Source organism: Theobroma umbraticum, unplaced genomic scaffold, assembly GCF_002168275.2.
Source record: "Theobroma umbraticum cultivar Fairchild unplaced genomic scaffold, ASM216827v3 scaffold_51.0, whole genome shotgun sequence".
Taxonomy (NCBI): Eukaryota; Viridiplantae; Streptophyta; class Magnoliopsida; order Malvales; family Malvaceae; genus Theobroma; species Theobroma umbraticum.
The window spans coordinates 8807001-8823533 of record NW_018397260.1 but is presented as its reverse complement, the minus strand read 5'-3'; the positions used below and the strand labels follow the sequence as shown (position 1 = coordinate 8823533).

The following is a 16533-nucleotide window of genomic DNA, read 5'->3' as shown; positions in this document are numbered from 1 at the left end:
GCAATCCCATCGACCGCTAAGCCAAAGTGAATTTTACCCATGAGATTTAATAGAAACGAACAGAAAGAAGAAGAAACGAATTCAAACTCTACAATTGTCTCCAACTAAATCATAAAGATCCAAGTAACAACAAGTATTGAAGTACTCTTTTCTTTTAACATGTAGTTTTCAGGTCTATAAATTTCAGAAAACTTCATAAAACAAAGGGATTTGATTCCAAAGGCAAGATGGCAATTTTGGCCATGAAGATTCAGATAAGACAAGCAATGATGTGCTTCCACCAGCATATATACAGAGAGCTATGATTACACCTAGGAACCATTAGATTGCAAGCAAATAGACAAAAGAACACGTTCAGACATGAAGATTAAACAAATCAAAAGCATTACCATCAATTACAGTAACATTTATCAGAAAGGATAAACATTATCGGAAAGGGTAATCAAGATAGCACTAATGGTAACTAACATCTAAATGGCATTCACAAAATCATCATTAACTAAAGAAAGGAGGGGAAAAGGCCCACTTGGATGGTTGGAAGGTGGACAAGGTGCTTAGATGGATATCCTACACTGGATAAAACTTAAATTACATAAGCCGACCGAAAGGCAATATTCAAATTAAAACATTCATATCTGCTTGAAAAATTTCCCATACAAAATAAACAACACATAATGGAAATATAGAAAGTTTCTGCTATATTTTTCACCTAATCATATGGAATTTGGATATAAGCGGCATCACATACGAAGGGGATGTCAGCATACATACCAGCAAGTGCACATCGAATGCACTCCAGAACAGTAAAGAGATAAGCAAATGCCACAGCTGTCCAAAAGTGCATCCCAATCTTGCCCCAGTAGACTGCAAGTGGCATCCAGCGGCTCACAGTCCCAATCACCTGCAGGGCAATCTCCAATAACATGCCCATCACCACATGAAATCTAAAAAAGTGAGGCCATTCTTTTCTCCTCACCACCCCTAGATATGCAACAAAAAAATATGCCATCAGGGACCAGCTCGGCAAACTTCCAATGGCTCCAAGGAATGGATAGGTCAAAAACTCAAGGTCTTCCAAGAAGGGGTGTAGATGATATGCTGTCTCAGCATACATCCATGTCTCGTGAAGAGGCATTAAATAGGGAAGGCATGCTAAAGTCCTCCACCACCATCTGGGTTTCTTAGTCATTTGAGGATAGCGAAAACTGTATGGAACATCCTTTGATGCTCGCGGGCCCATATTAGATCTGCGACGCCTTGGTAATGAGGGTAAAGTGTGTGAGAGACCACCTTGATCCCCACTCAACAATGGAGTTGATGCAGCAGAAAGGTGCAACAAAGACACATCTACAAGATGGACAGTGTCAGCTATACATCAGACAAATAAGAACAATTGTTAGGAGAGTTCAGACATACATCAATCCAGAACCACAGAATGGAAAATAAAAAAGATAAGACTCTCCAGGCCATTCAGCTTTTTGATAAGCCTAATATGCTTTTTGATAAGCCTAATATAAAAACGATCTACATATGATGTTTGTTATTAATCTCTTGTATACCAAATGATGGATTTTAAAAGAAAAAAGGGGTAGCCTTTTACCTACAACTGACCAGGATTTCAAATCCCAATAAGACCCTGAAGAACTTCTGCTGCTGCTTTGAAGTGCAGCTGTCACAGGCAGATGATTAAAGCACACAAAAGTAAAGCTACATGGCATTGGCTTAGGTAGCCTTGAACTCACAGAAACAATTCTGGAGGGAGAGGTGAATCCATTCAGAATCATGGCACCTACCTTGCTAAAGACCATGAAAACAATGTACATAATTTATCAGCATAGGTAGAGCAAATTTATCAGCATAGGTAGAGCAAAGAGGAATGTTAAACAAAAAAAAATCATCCTATCCCACCCATTCAAATGTTCTAAACATAATAGGCATGTGTTACAGTGTTACAGTTTATGTAGCACACAGTGAGGAGAGGGGGGGGGGGGGGGGAGGCATGAATAGTTAGTGTTCCGTAGATAATAAATATATAAAAATTCAAGCATATAGTAAATTAGTAGGCACTAGGCAATACCACTTACAGGTTTCCTATTCTGGATTATATCTTTCATGCTAATTGAGGAAAATCTGCATCCTAAATTGTTACTTGCACATGATATATTATACTAAAGAAGACATCCTCCAGCACGGTAAATTTTTCTAGACCAGCACATTCATTTGCGTTTCTGGTTCAATATTGTTCACATTTTTCATTAGCTCTTAACCTGTAATATTAGATACACAATGCCCAGCGCTGTAATATTAAAATTACAACCACCGATTACTGCTAAAAGTACCCATATGGGAAACTGCTTAAACATAATCATTAGAGTCCATTTCCAGTAACAAATAATTGAGAAAAAGAGAAACTTCCACATAACTTACTCTGAAGCAACTGAAGGAAATGTTATTGAACCAATACACTTAAAATTCACCAGATAAACAACTAAAACCCAAAACCCATAAAGTAAATTACTCTAAACCGTCAAATTTAAAGCTTAATAACCGTTTGGTGAATCCAATGCAAAGCTCACCTGATAAAAGTATCAAAAATCCACGTTAAAAAAAAAAAAGGCAAAACCAAGACTGGGTAGAGATGAGGAGGAGAAGTTACCTTAAATTGAGAAAAAAAAAATGAAGGAAAACCGCTTGAAATGCTACAGTTTAAGTGTTAGTGTGAAGCCTGTCTGCTCTCGACATCCGTCATTGTAGTTCTATCTTGTTTTCCTTTGTTTTCTATTCTTTTCCTGGTCAAGTAGAGCGTTTTACTTACGGCTGTCGTGGGTCAGAATCCGAGGTGAAAAAGTTTGCAAAGAGGTGAGGTTTAAGAACAGAGTTTGTCGCGTGGGCTTGGTCGTGAAAAATTTCAGTCCGGTCTGACTTATGTCAGTTAATAATGGGTCGGGGATGGCCCAGTTGGCCCAATTACTCAGCCTAAATCACTTACATCGGTCTTCAATAATTGATTTCTTGGAAAAAAAATACAGTAACTTTTTCAAAATTTTATTATAATTACACATAAATATATTAATTTTTAAAATAAATATTTTATTTAAAAATATTTTTATTGAACATATAAATCTTGTAGTTAGTCAACTGTCAATACTTTTATTAATTTTGATGATAGAATAATATTTTTAGAATAACTTTATCTTTTGTTAATTTTTAAAATTATCACTATTTAAATTATAAATTTTTATTTAAAATTTTTTCTCTCTCTTTTTGTTTAAATCTTTCCACCAATCACCCGCAGTTGATGGCACTCCTCAAGGGAACACCGATTTAGGCTCTATAAGAGAGTGCACCATGCTTCCCAAAGGAGCTTAGGGAGATTCGATTGGATTTGACATTTCATGGTTAAATCCAAGCGCAAGGTGGCTTGTTGGTGTAAGAGAGTGCCATCGACCAGCATGAAAGAAAAAAAAATAATAAAAAATATATTTTAAACATTTTATATTTAAATATAAATATCGTTTACATATTAAAGATAGAGTGTTTATTTTAAAAACTAATAAACTTATGTATAATTATTATCAAAAGTTAAAAAAGTCAATATATTTTATCCAAAAAAATAAGATGTGATGTAGTTTTATGCATTCCACATTTATAAAATGCTGTAGAATAAATAATCTTTTAACTTAAAAATATAAAAATATTACAAATTATTAAGAGTAATTTTTGTTTTGTTTGTAATAAATTTTATAGAAAAATAAAAGATGCTTTAAAAAATTCCAATAACAAATTAGATGGGTGTAGCCATGTAGGTTTATTACAAAAAGGGGGCTATCTTCCTATAATAATAAAAAAAACATAATACTTTATAAAATCTCTAAATTATTGAAAATAAAATTAAATAAGTCTTTATTGTTTATTGTGTTCAATCAAACTCATATATTTTTATTTTAAATTAAATAAGTTCTCAATCAATAGTTGACTAATTATTATTAATTAATATAACACACGTATAATTATGTCATATTAACATGTTACGTCAGCATTCATTAAAATGAAAAATGACATTTTGATTAATAATAATTAATCAAACTTTTAATCATAAATGTATATTTGACTAAAAATAAAAATATTTGATTGAAGGTATTAGAAAAATAAGAGTTTATTTAAATATTATATATATATATATAAGATTACCCCATTAGATTTTATCTAATCTCATCCTCGAAGGAGGGTATTTGATTAAATTGTTGTATGAACCCTAGTTTTCAATCTAATTTAATATTTATATGAAAAGAATAGTTGAATAAATTATACTTGAAGTTTAATTAAGGATGAGAAATAGTAAAATATTATGTAAATATTTGACTCATTAATTAATACATGATATTATTGCATAAAGAGTATGAAATCAAATCACTTGTCTTGAAAAAAAAAAAGACAAAGCAAGTTTGCTTTGACATTATCCAATTCCAATTATGAGCTAATTTATATTAATCCATATTTTTCACTCTAATCCATGAAATTGACTTAGGCATGACCATAATATATTTTTTAAAACTGTATTCAATAAAAATAATAATTATTTTATATTAGTACTCACTCAAACTTATAAAAATATTTTGAATACATAGATATATATCTAAAATTAGTAAGATATTAAATTATCATCTTTTTGGTAAGATAGTAGTGATCAAAGCATTACCATATATAGTTTGTTGACTTTGAGTCAATAAAAGGATTTAGCTGTTTAAGCCTAAACTTCTCCTTAATTAATCAATGATCTTCCTACTGAACTCATTTCTTCTTCTTTCTTTGTTTTTAATATTTAATATCAAAGCCAAAAAATAAAAAAGGAAAAGGGGAGAAGCGAGCATCGAAATGTGAACTGAAGCTCAGTCAAAGGTCGTTGTCAACCTCCATTTACCAAAGTTGCACAATTTCTTGGACCCACCCATGGTGCAAGTCATACTCATGTTCGTTCTTTTTTTTTCTTTTATTAACATTAAATAATATTTCCATAAAGTTACGTTGATGTTAATAATGAAATTAAAATTTTTAAATATAATTGAAAATATTTGAGCCCAAAAGTATTTTTTTTATTTAATTTATTAAATAAAGTGTAGACTTTATTATTAGTATAGTAACACAAAAAGGCCAAAGGAAGTGGACCGTACTCCGCGTGGCAGAGAAAACGCTGCTGCATTTTATTTTTATTTTTTTTATCGTTTATCGCCAAATTTAAGAAAAATAAAGAAAAAGGGAAAAGTCAGCAGAAAAAAAAAAAAAAGGAGGAGCGGAAAAAGAAGCAGCACTACAAACAGACGGGGCACAATTCCCCATACGTGCCCTTGACTCTCTCTCTCGCTCTTTCACACCCTTTCTCTCTTCCTTGTTCCGTCGTGACCAACGCCTTCCCTTCCTCTCTAACCGCCGTCGAAAGTTTCGACGCCGTTCAAATCTCTCTTCTTCAGGTCCATGACTCCCTAAATATTGAATCTGTGAGTCTTTTCTTCTTCTTCTACTTCTTTCTTTTTTTTTTTAAAATAAGAGTATTATTTTTGCTTGTGTTTTTTGTATGGATGCTATTTTTAGGCTTTGGAAACTTGAAAATCAGTGCAGAGAGTGGCGTACGAAACGAAACCGTTTTGAGAGCTATTTGAAGCTCTCCCTCTCTCTTCTCTGATTTCGTTAACTTTTGAGCTATTTTTCGTACAACTGTAAGTCTTCCGAAACGGTGATTCTTTGTTTGTTATAAAAGTAAAATGGAATTGTGCTCTCGAGTAGTTGAAGACTTGTGCTTATGGAAATATTCGTGACGTACATCTTTTAGTTTGCTCTTAAGTTTATTCTAAAGTTGGAGAAAGCCAGGTTTTTGCTTACTTAATTGAGGAAGATGGTTTCTAGGTAGAATTTTCGCTATTATTGTTTTAATTTCAGCTTAACTCTGCTATTTTGCCGCTACCATGTTAATTTTTACTTTTATTTATTTATTTGTTGATAAATAAAGAATGCTTGATACTCCCAAGTAATTTTCCTTTATTTTAATTGCATTTTTTTTAAATCAATCTTCTTGGGCTTTCCTTTTTTGTTTAATTTTTTTCTTTAGCTGCAATATTTTCCCTGATTACTCTATTTAGTCTAGTTTGGATCTTGGGAATAATGAAGGAAATGAAATAATTGCTCTTAGAAGATGAAACTTAGCAAGTCAACTGTGGTTAGCTTAGTTTGAAGTGTTTGTCTTTTGGGTTTGTTTAGTTGGTTTCAGTTGTTTGTTCAATCCATTTATCTTTTCAATTTTTAATTATGAATTCTAAAATTTGCACCGTGTTTTTCTTTTTTTCCGGGAATTTCGCTGTTTATTCTCTATGCGGTACTTTGCCTTGAGGTTGTCATAGCTTGAATCAACGGTGCCAATTCGTTAAAAATTTTTTTTTGGGGGTATATGAGTGATCATGGGGTCGGCTTGTTGTGTTGCTGCAAAAGAGAGAACCCTTCCAAATAGAACTCGGACTGAAACTTTGCATAGGAATGTGACATGTTCACCATCATGGAGCTTCCGCTGGGATAACCGAAGGCGTGTGGCTGGTGAAACTGAAGATCCTTCTTATCAGATGTCTAATGGAGCTAGCAGAAACATTAGCATGGAAATAAAAGGGTCATTAGGCTCTGATAGAGGTAACCTTTCTGATCAAGGAAGTGTGCTTGAGATTGAGAACTATGGAACACCCACTTCTCAAAAATCACCAGTCCATGCCCCTTCAGGTAAATTCTTGCTATTTGAATAACATATCTTCATACCTTTTCCCATCATCATCTTGGCACTACATGGGGGTTTTCAGGAAATTTTTGCCTGAATTAATGTTCTATTTTTTTTTCTTTGGAGATTATGTAATTTATATAAGTCTGTCCATGAATTTTTATGTGAAAGACCCTAACAGTCTTCTAATCCCAACCACTGCAGAAGGCTAGTACTAGGTGGTTCATAATTCCTAACCTTTATTATGCAGGGTGGCAGGGTACTGACTGATTGAGTGCTTGTACTCAATACCACATGTCTCATAAGAATGAACATTTAACAGTTGTGGTTTATGTATTTACAAATTACAAGCATGCATATTTCCAGAATTGTCTACTTCTATTCTTCCCATGCAGTTTTGAGTAATATCTACTCCATATCCCCTTTTTTTGTCACTTGTTTGTATTGTGTTTGATTTTATTTAATGTTTTTGGTGCAGAAATATCAAGGGCAAGCAATTATTCCATTGAGGTAAGTTTGAACTAGTTGAAATTGACTTAAGTTGAATAAGCTTTTTATTCAAATGTGTATTTTCTTTTACTTTTCTTTATCTTTTGGTGATGCTGTAGCCTTTTCTATCCCTTTTGATGGACTAACATGCCCTTCTGGTTATCTTTCAGGTGAAGAATTTGGCAGAATCACCAGATATTGTGGATTCATCTGCACCGAAGCTTTCATTTTCTATACCTTCATCATTCTCACCACCAATTACAGATACTTTGTCTAGCCATGCTCATTTACTTCCTCCCAACTCAACCCCATCCAGACGGGCTCGTCGTTCACCTGGGCATCGGCTATTAAGGCAGGTGTCTGATAGTCGAATCCTGGGATTGAAATCACCAAATAATTATTCAATGTCTGAAGGAAGGTCATCGTTTGTGCTCTCCGCGTGTAGCAATGACTTAACAGCTGGATCTCATGGTGGCTCTTCTGATGGCTGGTCCATGCGCACTTTTTCTGAGCTTGTGGCCTCTTCTCAAAGAGAAAGGTGGTCTTTTGACAGTGAGCATTTAGGTTCTGGCTATGGCAAGATTAGTGGATGTAGCAGCAGGTTCTCTTCGTCTCCATCCATAGATTTGCAGACTTGTGGGGCTTGCTCAAAGCTTTTAGCTGAGAGATCTTTGTGGAGCAGCAATGAAATTTCAGTGGTTGCCATACTTGTCTGTGGCCATGTTTATCATGCTGAATGCTTGGAGATGATGACACCAGAAGCTGACAGATATGACCCAGCCTGCCCAATATGTATGGTTGGAGAAAAGCAGGTTTCAAAGATGTCCCGAAAAGCTTTGAAAGCAGAAGCAGAGTTGAAGGCAAAACAGCTTAAGTTATTCAAGAATAGAGTTATAGATAGTTTTGTTGATGGTGGTTGTGATGATTTTGACCACCAACAACATGCCAAACGGGAAGGAAAAGCTCCAAAATTGGAACCCAGTTCAAGCCGGAAAAGTTCCTTGGCTAAGCCTTTTTTGAAACGCCACTTCTCAATTGGGTCTAAGTGGGGCAGATCACTATCAGAGAATGATTCTGCCAGGAAGAAGGGGTTTTGGGCAAGATATAGAAAAGATTGAGTTCCTCCTCTACTGGTATGAGGTGAGGAGCCTGCCCATTTCATCGTAAAAGATTATCATTGTCAGTAAATATACTTTTGTTTCCCTTACTTAGAAGGGTTTAAGATAGAAGATTACAGTATGATCACCAAGTCAGGCTTCCAAGTTCCAATGCCATCAAATCTCAGCTTCTTGAGTTGGAGATTCTCCTGCCCTTTAGGTAACACTATCAATAGGCATAGCTATAGAAGATTTCCCACATGGACCCACCCTATAACTTGAGCCCTTAGTGTATTTTGTTGCCCATAGGCTTGGGCTGGGTAGGGCATGAGTATGACCGACTTTGAATTGGATCAGAATATAAATGTGTAGTTTTGGAATTTTATAGGCAATAAGATTTCTTACGGTGGTGGGGTTTTGAGAGTTCAAAGTTCTAGGGAATGAAGTCATTTTCTTGATTCTAGATAGCAAGTAAGCATTTTCTTTGTAGGTTTCATGTTTAGATGTAATTGAATGTTGCCTACTCTCAATATCTACATGGCATTGTGGATGACTCTGATCTGAAAGGAACTTACATTTCAGCTGCTGACAGATCAACTCAATGAAGCATTGAATTGATTTGGAAAGTGACTAGTAAGAAGTTTACTATCCTTTGCCTTTTCAATTCTACTTTGCTGTATTTTATGACATAATGTCTTCTGTTAACGGCACAAAATCCCTGTGCTCTTGTTGTTTCTTGGTCCGGAGTTTATGGACAGTGGATGACTTATGGACAATGGACAAGGTGTTAAAGCTCAATTTCCGCAGTCACTTAGTATATCAGGAAAAAAAAACAAGCAAGATTCAGTCATACATCCGATAAGGTTTGAAACCTTACATTAAAACAACAATATCAATACAGCTTGATACTTTATATACACGCAAACTTTTGGTTTTGTTGAAAGCGTAAAAGAATGCTGCATTTTCATGAAAAGCCATTAATTTGGGGATAGGTACCTAAATGTTGTTGGTTCCTTGGTAAGTACCTAAAGCCATTCCCGCAACAAACAAGAAGAAATAGGTTTTAGAGGATTGGTATTTGTGTGAAATCTGCCATATGTGGATGAAGTTCCTCAGAACCCAATGGTTTGCTTTGCCAAAAATGGGTTTCTGAAATGGGTTCTACATTTGCTCAATTATGCTCTGCAATCCAGATTTATAACTCGGATGAAGAAGCTTGACTGCTAGTTCCTTCTTCATACGTGCATTCGAAACTTGTTTCTCACCTCTCGAAGTTGCCTTCTGAATGAATGAGTCGGCTTCCCAAGGAGGAGACGTGAAATCCTTGATCAGGGCAGGCCACTTTTTCTCAACCAAATCCAATGCATAGGCAAACACCTCTTTACGGGGTGCTGGGTCATCATCTACAACATTGTAAACTCTCCTGAAAAGCAAAATTCAAAGGAGCTAATCAAAGTCATCATTTTTCTTCAGCTATGCTAATAGCCGTCTGCGAGACAAGATTGATTGTCCATTCTGGAAGCCAACTAAAAGCTTCAAGAATCATGAATTTGCTTCTGTTGGATAGGGGCCTTTGAATTAGGAACTGGGATTCAGTCCCTTCTTCAATGGAGTGAAATCAGTCCGATGTCCAGATTAAATATCCTCCTTCTATTGAGATAATGAAGATGATAACTATAGCATACCTTGAGGATGGCATATGAATACTGGCCTTAAGTGCTTGATAAATGTCTGCGACATGAACCCTGGATGTGAATTGTCTGGTCACTCTCAGTTTCTGAGATTCTGATAACGGTCCCTGCTTAATTATTGTGTCAACAGCACTGCAAAGGAAAGCAGCATATCAATTACTTACTCATAAGCCTTAACAAATTTGGATTGAACTGCAACAGCATAACAATAAGCTAAACTGAACACTTCTCAGACCCAAAAGCTCAAAGAAAATGCACCGATGACTAATCAATCATGATATCATCCTCGTATTACATACAGCAACCTCGCTGAAAGCATTAACATTTGAAGGTGGAGCTAATTTCTATATTTTACTACTCATATATGAACTAAAAAGGCCAAAAGTTAGACTTAGGATAGTACTACTACTAGTTCTCTCTCTCTCTCCTTCCTCAGTCCCCCATCTCTAATTGGCCTTCACAAGGCAGGCCAATGAGCTGCAGCAGAGAAGAGAATTTGGAAGTGAATATCATTGGCTTCATATGAATATACTAGAATCTAACATGTGAATTCTTCACTACTAACTATGGATTCCATAACATCATTGCAAACAACTGGTTATGAAATTTATCAATCACAACCTTCTACCAGGGCCATAGATACCTCCAAGTCGAAATATGTGTGCTGCGATCCCAATATCATGGGCTAGATTCAACCATCCTTGTTCAGCAGCTAACCTCAACTTTGCCAACTCATTTACAGGGTTCGTGGGGTAACTGTCATGAGATAATGCATGAAATTAGTGACTCTGACTGACAGTAATTTACAATACATTGGTGCACAAAGAAATGTTCTTTACTCCTCATCCACACAAGCACCACCACAATCTCCATATACACCTGTCAGACAACAGCAGATTATCATTTCAGATTTAAGTTCTTGGAAACAAAAGAGCTTGTTAGACACAGTGTCAAAGAAGTAATGATGCAAGGATTTACTTCATTGTCACTCCTTCACAGGCAAGAAGGACTTTCTAAAATACACAAGGAAGCTCTCCCACAGACACCAGAATGCATGACCATTGACAAGTAGCAGAATAATATATGCATATGATAATTTCTAGATTTTCTTTCAAGGCTGAAACATTTTACAGACAAAGACTCACATTGATTTTCTTCAAGGCTGAAATAATGCATGCATGCAAGCACAACACCCGATTCCTATATTTATTCAAACAGGAGGTATGATGAAAGGCATACTAGTTGATGACAAATAACAGAGCCACTGAAGATTGCCCTCCATCAGCACACTTCTTAGAATTTCTCCATGTTGAAGCATCTACAAAATCAACAAGGAAAAAATGTGCCTCATTAGAGAGCTTCACAGAATTTGTACTGTAACCAGGAAAAACCAGGAAAGATTCTCAGCATACCGGATCACCAATCCCCACAACAGGAGGAATTGAGACAAGGAGATGGGTGTAGCATTTCAATGTATTCATGGTGTTCATCCTACACAACATAAAACAGGAAGTAAGCCCAAAATGGCAATTTAATTTCCAAGAACATTTTTCAGCAATCCATAATCCGTAAAACTAAAAATTACTGTGGCTGATTTGCATCAAAAAGGTGGACATCAAATCCTTTTTTCTCAAGTTCCGTTCTCTTCTTGATGCTTGTGCAAGTCCCAGAGACAATCCTACAAATTAGAGCATATAAACGATGATGGATGCTTAATAGTTCTACCTCAGAAACCATAGACAATTAGGCATTCTCACCAGCCTTCTTTCAGGAGCTCCTGAGCAAAGAACTGTCCGAAAAAACCCATGCCTAGAATGAACATCCGATTCCGAGATTCTCGGTCTGGTTCATCCGTTTGGGAACAGCTAGACCCATTTGCATAGATTAAAAACTTCGGGGTTGTAGCTACTTTTCTAAAACGATGGTTAAATTGAAGGGGACTGGCCGAGAAAAATCGTCCCGACAGTTGACATACCTCCATCTCTTGGGCAGTCTTGCTTCTACAACGTTAATTGTTTTAGCTTTTTTCTTTTCTTTTCTTTTCTTTTTTAAATTAACAAATTACTGCTTAGCTAGGAGAGACTACAGACTACAGAGCATGACCAAGGCACTGAAAGCAGGAAGAAAACTCGCAGAAAGGCCTAGTTTGGTCTTGGTAATGTGGGCTCAAAACCCAAAATTTTCAAAAATCTTGTGCTGAAATCCAAAAATGGGCTCAACATCTTGACCATCTCCATGACTAGTTTGGGCCTACACCATTGGACGGGAACCCAAAAAGCACAGCTGATACAAATAATGGACCTCACAAATACTTACAGCTTTAATTTATATGAATTTTGCTTTGCCAAGTTACCCCAAAATTCCATACTTTTAATATTTAAAACCTCTATTTATTGTAGTTGTTATATAGTCATTTCATTAATACAAAAGATTAATATTTGATATCCTTACAGCTTATAAAACTAAAAGCGTCAAGATTTAGTGATTTAATTGTATATAAAATATAATATATTGTCAGTATATCAAATATTTTTTCTACTACAAATACTTTTTTTCCATAATACTGTATAATTTAATGAGAACCATCGAAGTTCTCCTCTCTGCCAACTGCCCACGTTCATTAAGTATAGTTAGCAGCAGGAAGATAAAACGTAGCACACCCCCCTCATTCATACTTTGTCGAGAAGGTTAGTTAGGATGTTTGTATTTGATATTTATTAGCATTTAGATTAATTTTATCTTGATTGCCGTGGCCGTGATCCAGAAAAGGCATTCGATTCGAACAGGAAATTTTAGTATTGGGTCAATTCAAGAGCTGTTAAATAGAATTGGGTTTGGAATCGAAAGTTTGGCAAACAGTAAATGGTCATTTGGAAACTGCTTGGCAGATGAGTCTGATGACTTAGCCTTTGGCAAAGTATTTCCATATATGTATATATATATATTCTCAGTTTATGGCTTACAATCTATTGGAAAATAATAGGCCAAATTCTTTCTTTTTTTCTTTTGGTTTTAGTGGCATTTAGCTGGATTAGTTTGGAGGTACTTTCACTGGGAGCTTGGAAGAAAGGAAAACAAACATGGAAGACGACATTGTGAATTTGATTGTGTTGGGAGTACTCTCAGGGACGACAGCTTTTCTATTAATCAGAAAAACTTTCTCCAACCGCTCCTTTGATTTCTGCAACCGCATTGTTTCGACCATCCATGCAACTTTAGCAGTAATCTTAGCCTCCCGCTCTGTTGAAGATTGGAGTTGCCCAGTTTGTCCTTTGGCTTCAAATCTTCTCTTAAGCAGGTATTTAACAACCAGGCTCTTGCTATCTTGGAGTTTGGAGAGATCTTCTAGAAATCTTAATCTATTTTTGGTGGATTTCTGAATTCTGACTTTCGAGCAGAGGTGAACTTTGGCTGTGACAATTGCTTATCTTCTCCTTGACCTGATATGCTGCATCTCTGAATGGCGAGTCAGTCTTGACAATACAGTCACCACTTGTCAGCATCGTTGGTATTGGAGAGGCCTTGCCTATCAAAAGGCTTCACCTTTATGCTTGGCTGTTTGTCGTCGGTCTAAAAACTTTCTGGAAATTTTGATTCGGCTTAGAAGAGTAGATCCTTCATTTCTTTAAATCTTTTTGTGGAGCAATATTAGAGGTTTGGGCTCTGTTTGCTTCTTCATTTCATGGGTTAGTCCATGTATCCATGCTTTCTACTTTCTCTCCAGCAAAACCCAAAAACAGCATTCGGTTTTTTTTTTTTTTGGTGCAGTGTGGATCAGAGCTGGTTGCTGCGTCATTCATATCAGAGATCTCAAGTCCTTTCCTCCATGCCAGGGAGCTTCTTAAAGAACTCGGTTACAGGGACACTGACCTCAATTTAGCAGCCGATGTCAGTTCCCAAACTCTTCAAACTCCCATTCCTTTGTTATCACCTTCTGGCTTTAGATCAACACTTCCATCTAACTTGAATGGCAACAATTTCGGTCATGTACTTTTTAATTGTTTAGATGGCTGTCTCTCTCAAATTTTCAAATAGAATTAAATTCCATGTTTGGTCTTTTTCATAGTCCTAAACGCTCATGGCGGGTTGGTTTTTGAACAGATCACATTTGCTGTAATATTCTCACTAGCAAGGACGGTGGGTGGTCCTAATGTCACTTTCGTGACTCTGTTAATAATGCAATACTTATCAAGGTAATTACTTGTACCATACCCACTTTTAACTTGTTCATGATTCAATCAATGAATTAACATATGAAAATAACTGGCAAAACGCCCATCTCTTATGTTATTCAGGCAATGGCCCTGGGACTGCAGTTAGTCAGTGCTTTCTGGTTCTACAAGATTGTAAAGATGGTGAAATACCAGCTTGCTAGAGGAACGAAGGAGGTGGTTTCTAGTCCTCTGCATTCAGGAAAATTGAACGAAAGCCAGTGTTACACAAGTTCACTAGGATTGACGGCTGATTGTGTTGAAAGATGTTGCATGAAAGTGTGCGCTTGATGTGCTAAATTTAGCTCATAAAATCCCATTATTTAAAATTTGTGTTGTTGTTTAGATACTCAATTGACTTGGAATTCATGATTCTGCTTTAAAATTGTAATACTCGACATACATACCAACATCGTGTAGGTGATCTGATCATCATCTACCGTTGAATTTACAAAAATTTTTAAAATCATATCCATGTAATTGGACTCTAATCATCATTACCATTAAAAGGCAAAAATCCGTTGGGTACTCAGCAACCAATAAAACACAAGAAGGCTTTGATGTTACTTGTTACCTTCCAGAATGTTTTCTTGTCAATTGCCAGCCAGACATGCACACCTTACTATGGCTGATTTGCATCAAAAAGGTGACCACCAAATCCTCTTTTCTCAAGTTCCGTTCTCTTCTTGCTGCTTGTGCAAGTCCCAGAGACGAATCCTACAAATAAGAGCATTTAAACAATGATTGCATGCTTTATATTTCCATCTCAGAAGCCATAGACAATTAGGCATTCTTACCAGCCTTCTTTCAGGAGCTCCTAAGCAAAGAACTGTCCGACAAAACCCATGTCTAGAATGAACATCCGATTCCCAGATTCTCAATCTGGTTCATCCGTTTGGGAACAGCTAGAGCCAATTGCATAGATTAAAAACTTCGGGCGTTGTAGCTACTTTTCTCAAACGATGGTTAGATTGAAGGGGACTGGCCGAGAAAAATCGTCCCGACAGTTGCCATATCTCCATCTCTTGGCAGTCTTGCTTTTGCAACGTTAATTGTTTTAGTTTTTTTCTTTTTTTAAATTAACAAATGACTGCTTAACTAGGAGAATCTACAGGCTGCAGACCACAGAGTACGACTATGGCATGGCAACGAAAGCAGGAAGAAAATTTGCACGAAGGCCTAGTTTGGGCTGGCTAATGTGGGTTCAGTTCAGGCTATTGAACGGAAGCCCAAAATTTGCAAGAATCTTGGGTTGGAATCCAGTAATGGGCTCAACACTTTATTTGTATCTGCTGTCCTTCTTGGGCTCTAGACCAGAGCCCAAGAAGGACAGCAGATACAAATAATGGACCTCACAAATACTTTAATCTGGGGGTGATACTTTAATTTTTAAGTGAACAAAATTAACCCAGATCAATCATAAACTCAAATTAAATTCGATTTCGATAAAATAGTTTGATTTAATTGATTTATTGGACCAATTAGTCTAACATGTTTAGTCTAATTGATTTTTTATTTAATTCTCTGTTTTCAAATTTTTAAACCAATCCATCCAAAAAACCAAATTAAGTACTTATATATTAATATATAATATATTTTTATATATATTAAGAAGAATTGATAATAAATTTAATTAATAATATACTTAAAGTATATTAGTTTATTAATGTACATATACAAATCATAATTATAGTAATTTAATTTTAATCCAAGAAGTATCCATTAATATCCAAATCATAAGCTCCACAAAGCAATCATTGGACTATGTTCAAGTAGTGATGTTTTTTTATTTTGGGTGAAAGTAGGCAATAGGCTTTTTACTTAGCTTCAAGGCAGTGGGATGTTGTATTACGTTAAATGTGAACAGGACTAATACTTAGAGCATTAATTATATGAATTTTCCTTTTCCAAGCTAACCCAAAATTCATTCCTTGCAATATTTAAACCTCTTGTTTATTGTTGTTGTTATATAGTCACTTTCATTAATATAAATACCCATTTGGGTATTACAATTTAATTTCATTAATTCAATGAGTGCAATTGAAGTTGTAACATAAGGCATTCCTCTGAAGCTGACTAGACCATGCCAACTGCCCTCATTCATTATATTTAGTTAGCAGCAGGAAGATGAAAACGAAGTACAGCCCCCCTCATTTATACTTTGTCGACAACTTCAAGCAGCCCCCTTAATTCTCTGCATTAAAAATTGGCTGAAAATAGGCAAAGAAATAAGTGTTTAAACCTAGAGTTTTCCCTTTTGTCTTTAATGAAAGAATCCTTCGGTCGAAATA

At 35.8% G+C, this 16533-nt stretch overlaps 4 protein-coding genes across 7 annotated transcripts; 2 read left to right on the top strand and 2 right to left on the bottom strand.

The window, feature by feature from the left end:
- Positions 1-337: 337 nt before the first annotated feature.
- On the bottom strand, positions 338-2865 carry LOC110416693 (protein TIC 20-I, chloroplastic-like). 2 transcript variants are annotated; one of them, XM_089783614.1, is made up of 3 exons: positions 2657-2865; positions 1601-1793; positions 338-1347 (listed from the first exon to the last, which is right to left on the bottom strand). In XM_089783614.1, the coding sequence occupies exons 2-3, from the start codon at positions 1782-1784 to the stop codon at positions 710-712; spliced, it is 822 nt and encodes a 273-aa protein (XP_089639740.1). In that variant the 5' UTR covers positions 1785-1793; positions 2657-2865; the 3' UTR covers positions 338-709. The 2 variants fall into 2 exon arrangements, with proteins under 2 accessions (XP_089639740.1, XP_089639739.1); XM_089783613.1 differs by having other exon boundaries at positions 1601-1797; positions 2657-2863.
- A 2406-nt stretch (positions 2866-5271) lies between these two features.
- On the top strand, positions 5272-9032 carry LOC110416510 (uncharacterized). Of its 2 annotated transcripts, XM_021428513.2 has the most exons (5): positions 5272-5495; positions 6393-6759; positions 7233-7264; positions 7414-8383; positions 8923-9032. In XM_021428513.2, the coding sequence occupies exons 2-4, from the start codon at positions 6450-6452 to the stop codon at positions 8359-8361; spliced, it is 1290 nt and encodes a 429-aa protein (XP_021284188.1). In that variant the 5' UTR covers positions 5272-5495; positions 6393-6449; the 3' UTR covers positions 8362-8383; positions 8923-9032. The 2 variants fall into 2 exon arrangements, with proteins under 2 accessions (XP_021284188.1, XP_021284187.1); XM_021428512.2 differs by having other exon boundaries at positions 6383-6759; positions 7414-9032.
- Positions 9033-9190: 158 nt separating this feature from the next.
- Positions 9191-12120, bottom strand: LOC110416511 (NAD(P)-binding Rossmann-fold superfamily protein). 2 transcript variants are annotated; one of them, XM_021428514.2, is made up of 8 exons: positions 11789-12120; positions 11617-11709; positions 11444-11522; positions 11271-11349; positions 10871-10910; positions 10653-10787; positions 10026-10163; positions 9191-9763 (listed from the first exon to the last, which is right to left on the bottom strand). In XM_021428514.2, the coding sequence occupies exons 1-8, from the start codon at positions 12010-12012 to the stop codon at positions 9502-9504; spliced, it is 1050 nt and encodes a 349-aa protein (XP_021284189.1). In that variant the 5' UTR covers positions 12013-12120; the 3' UTR covers positions 9191-9501. The 2 variants fall into 2 exon arrangements, with proteins under 2 accessions (XP_021284189.1, XP_021284190.1); XM_021428515.2 differs by lacking the exon at positions 11617-11709 and having other exon boundaries at positions 11757-11931.
- Positions 12121-12932: 812 nt separating this feature from the next.
- On the top strand, positions 12933-14757 carry LOC110416619 (uncharacterized). The gene is given in 5 exon segments (XM_089783574.1): positions 12933-13408; positions 13644-13919; positions 14133-14193; positions 14196-14224; positions 14327-14757. Coding segments are annotated over 5 exon segments (870 nt in total). The 5' UTR covers positions 12933-13111; the 3' UTR covers positions 14534-14757.
- The last annotated feature ends 1776 nt before the right edge of the window (positions 14758-16533 follow it).

What these genes read in the sequence shown, in the direction of transcription:
- LOC110416693 (XM_089783614.1), bottom strand. Translation starts at nt 1,784, where the DNA reads ATGATTCTGAATGGATTCACCTCTCCCTCCAGAATTGTTTCTGTGAGT. An exon ending in GAAATCCTGGTCAGTTGTAG is followed by an intron (nt 1,348 to 1,600) that starts GTAAAAGGCTAC and finishes TCCATCTTGTAG; the next exon opens with ATGTGTCTTTGTTGCACCTT.
- LOC110416510 (XM_021428513.2), top strand. Translation starts at nt 6,450, where the DNA reads ATGGGGTCGGCTTGTTGTGTTGCTGCAAAAGAGAGAACCCTTCCAAAT. An exon ending in ACCAGTCCATGCCCCTTCAG is followed by an intron (nt 6,760 to 7,232) that starts GTAAATTCTTGC and finishes TTTTTGGTGCAG; the next exon opens with AAATATCAAGGGCAAGCAAT. An exon ending in CAAGCAATTATTCCATTGAG is followed by an intron (nt 7,265 to 7,413) that starts GTAAGTTTGAAC and finishes GTTATCTTTCAG; the next exon opens with GTGAAGAATTTGGCAGAATC.
- LOC110416511 (XM_021428514.2), bottom strand. Translation starts at nt 12,012, where the DNA reads ATGGAGGTATGTCAACTGTCGGGACGATTTTTCTCGGCCAGTCCCCTT. An exon ending in TTGTGGGGATTGGTGATCCG is followed by an intron (nt 11,350 to 11,443) that starts GTATGCTGAGAA and finishes TTGATTTTGTAG; the next exon opens with ATGCTTCAACATGGAGAAAT. An exon ending in CTGTTATTTGTCATCAACTA is followed by an intron (nt 10,911 to 11,270) that starts GTATGCCTTTCA and finishes GTTGTCTGACAG; the next exon opens with GTGTATATGGAGATTGTGGT.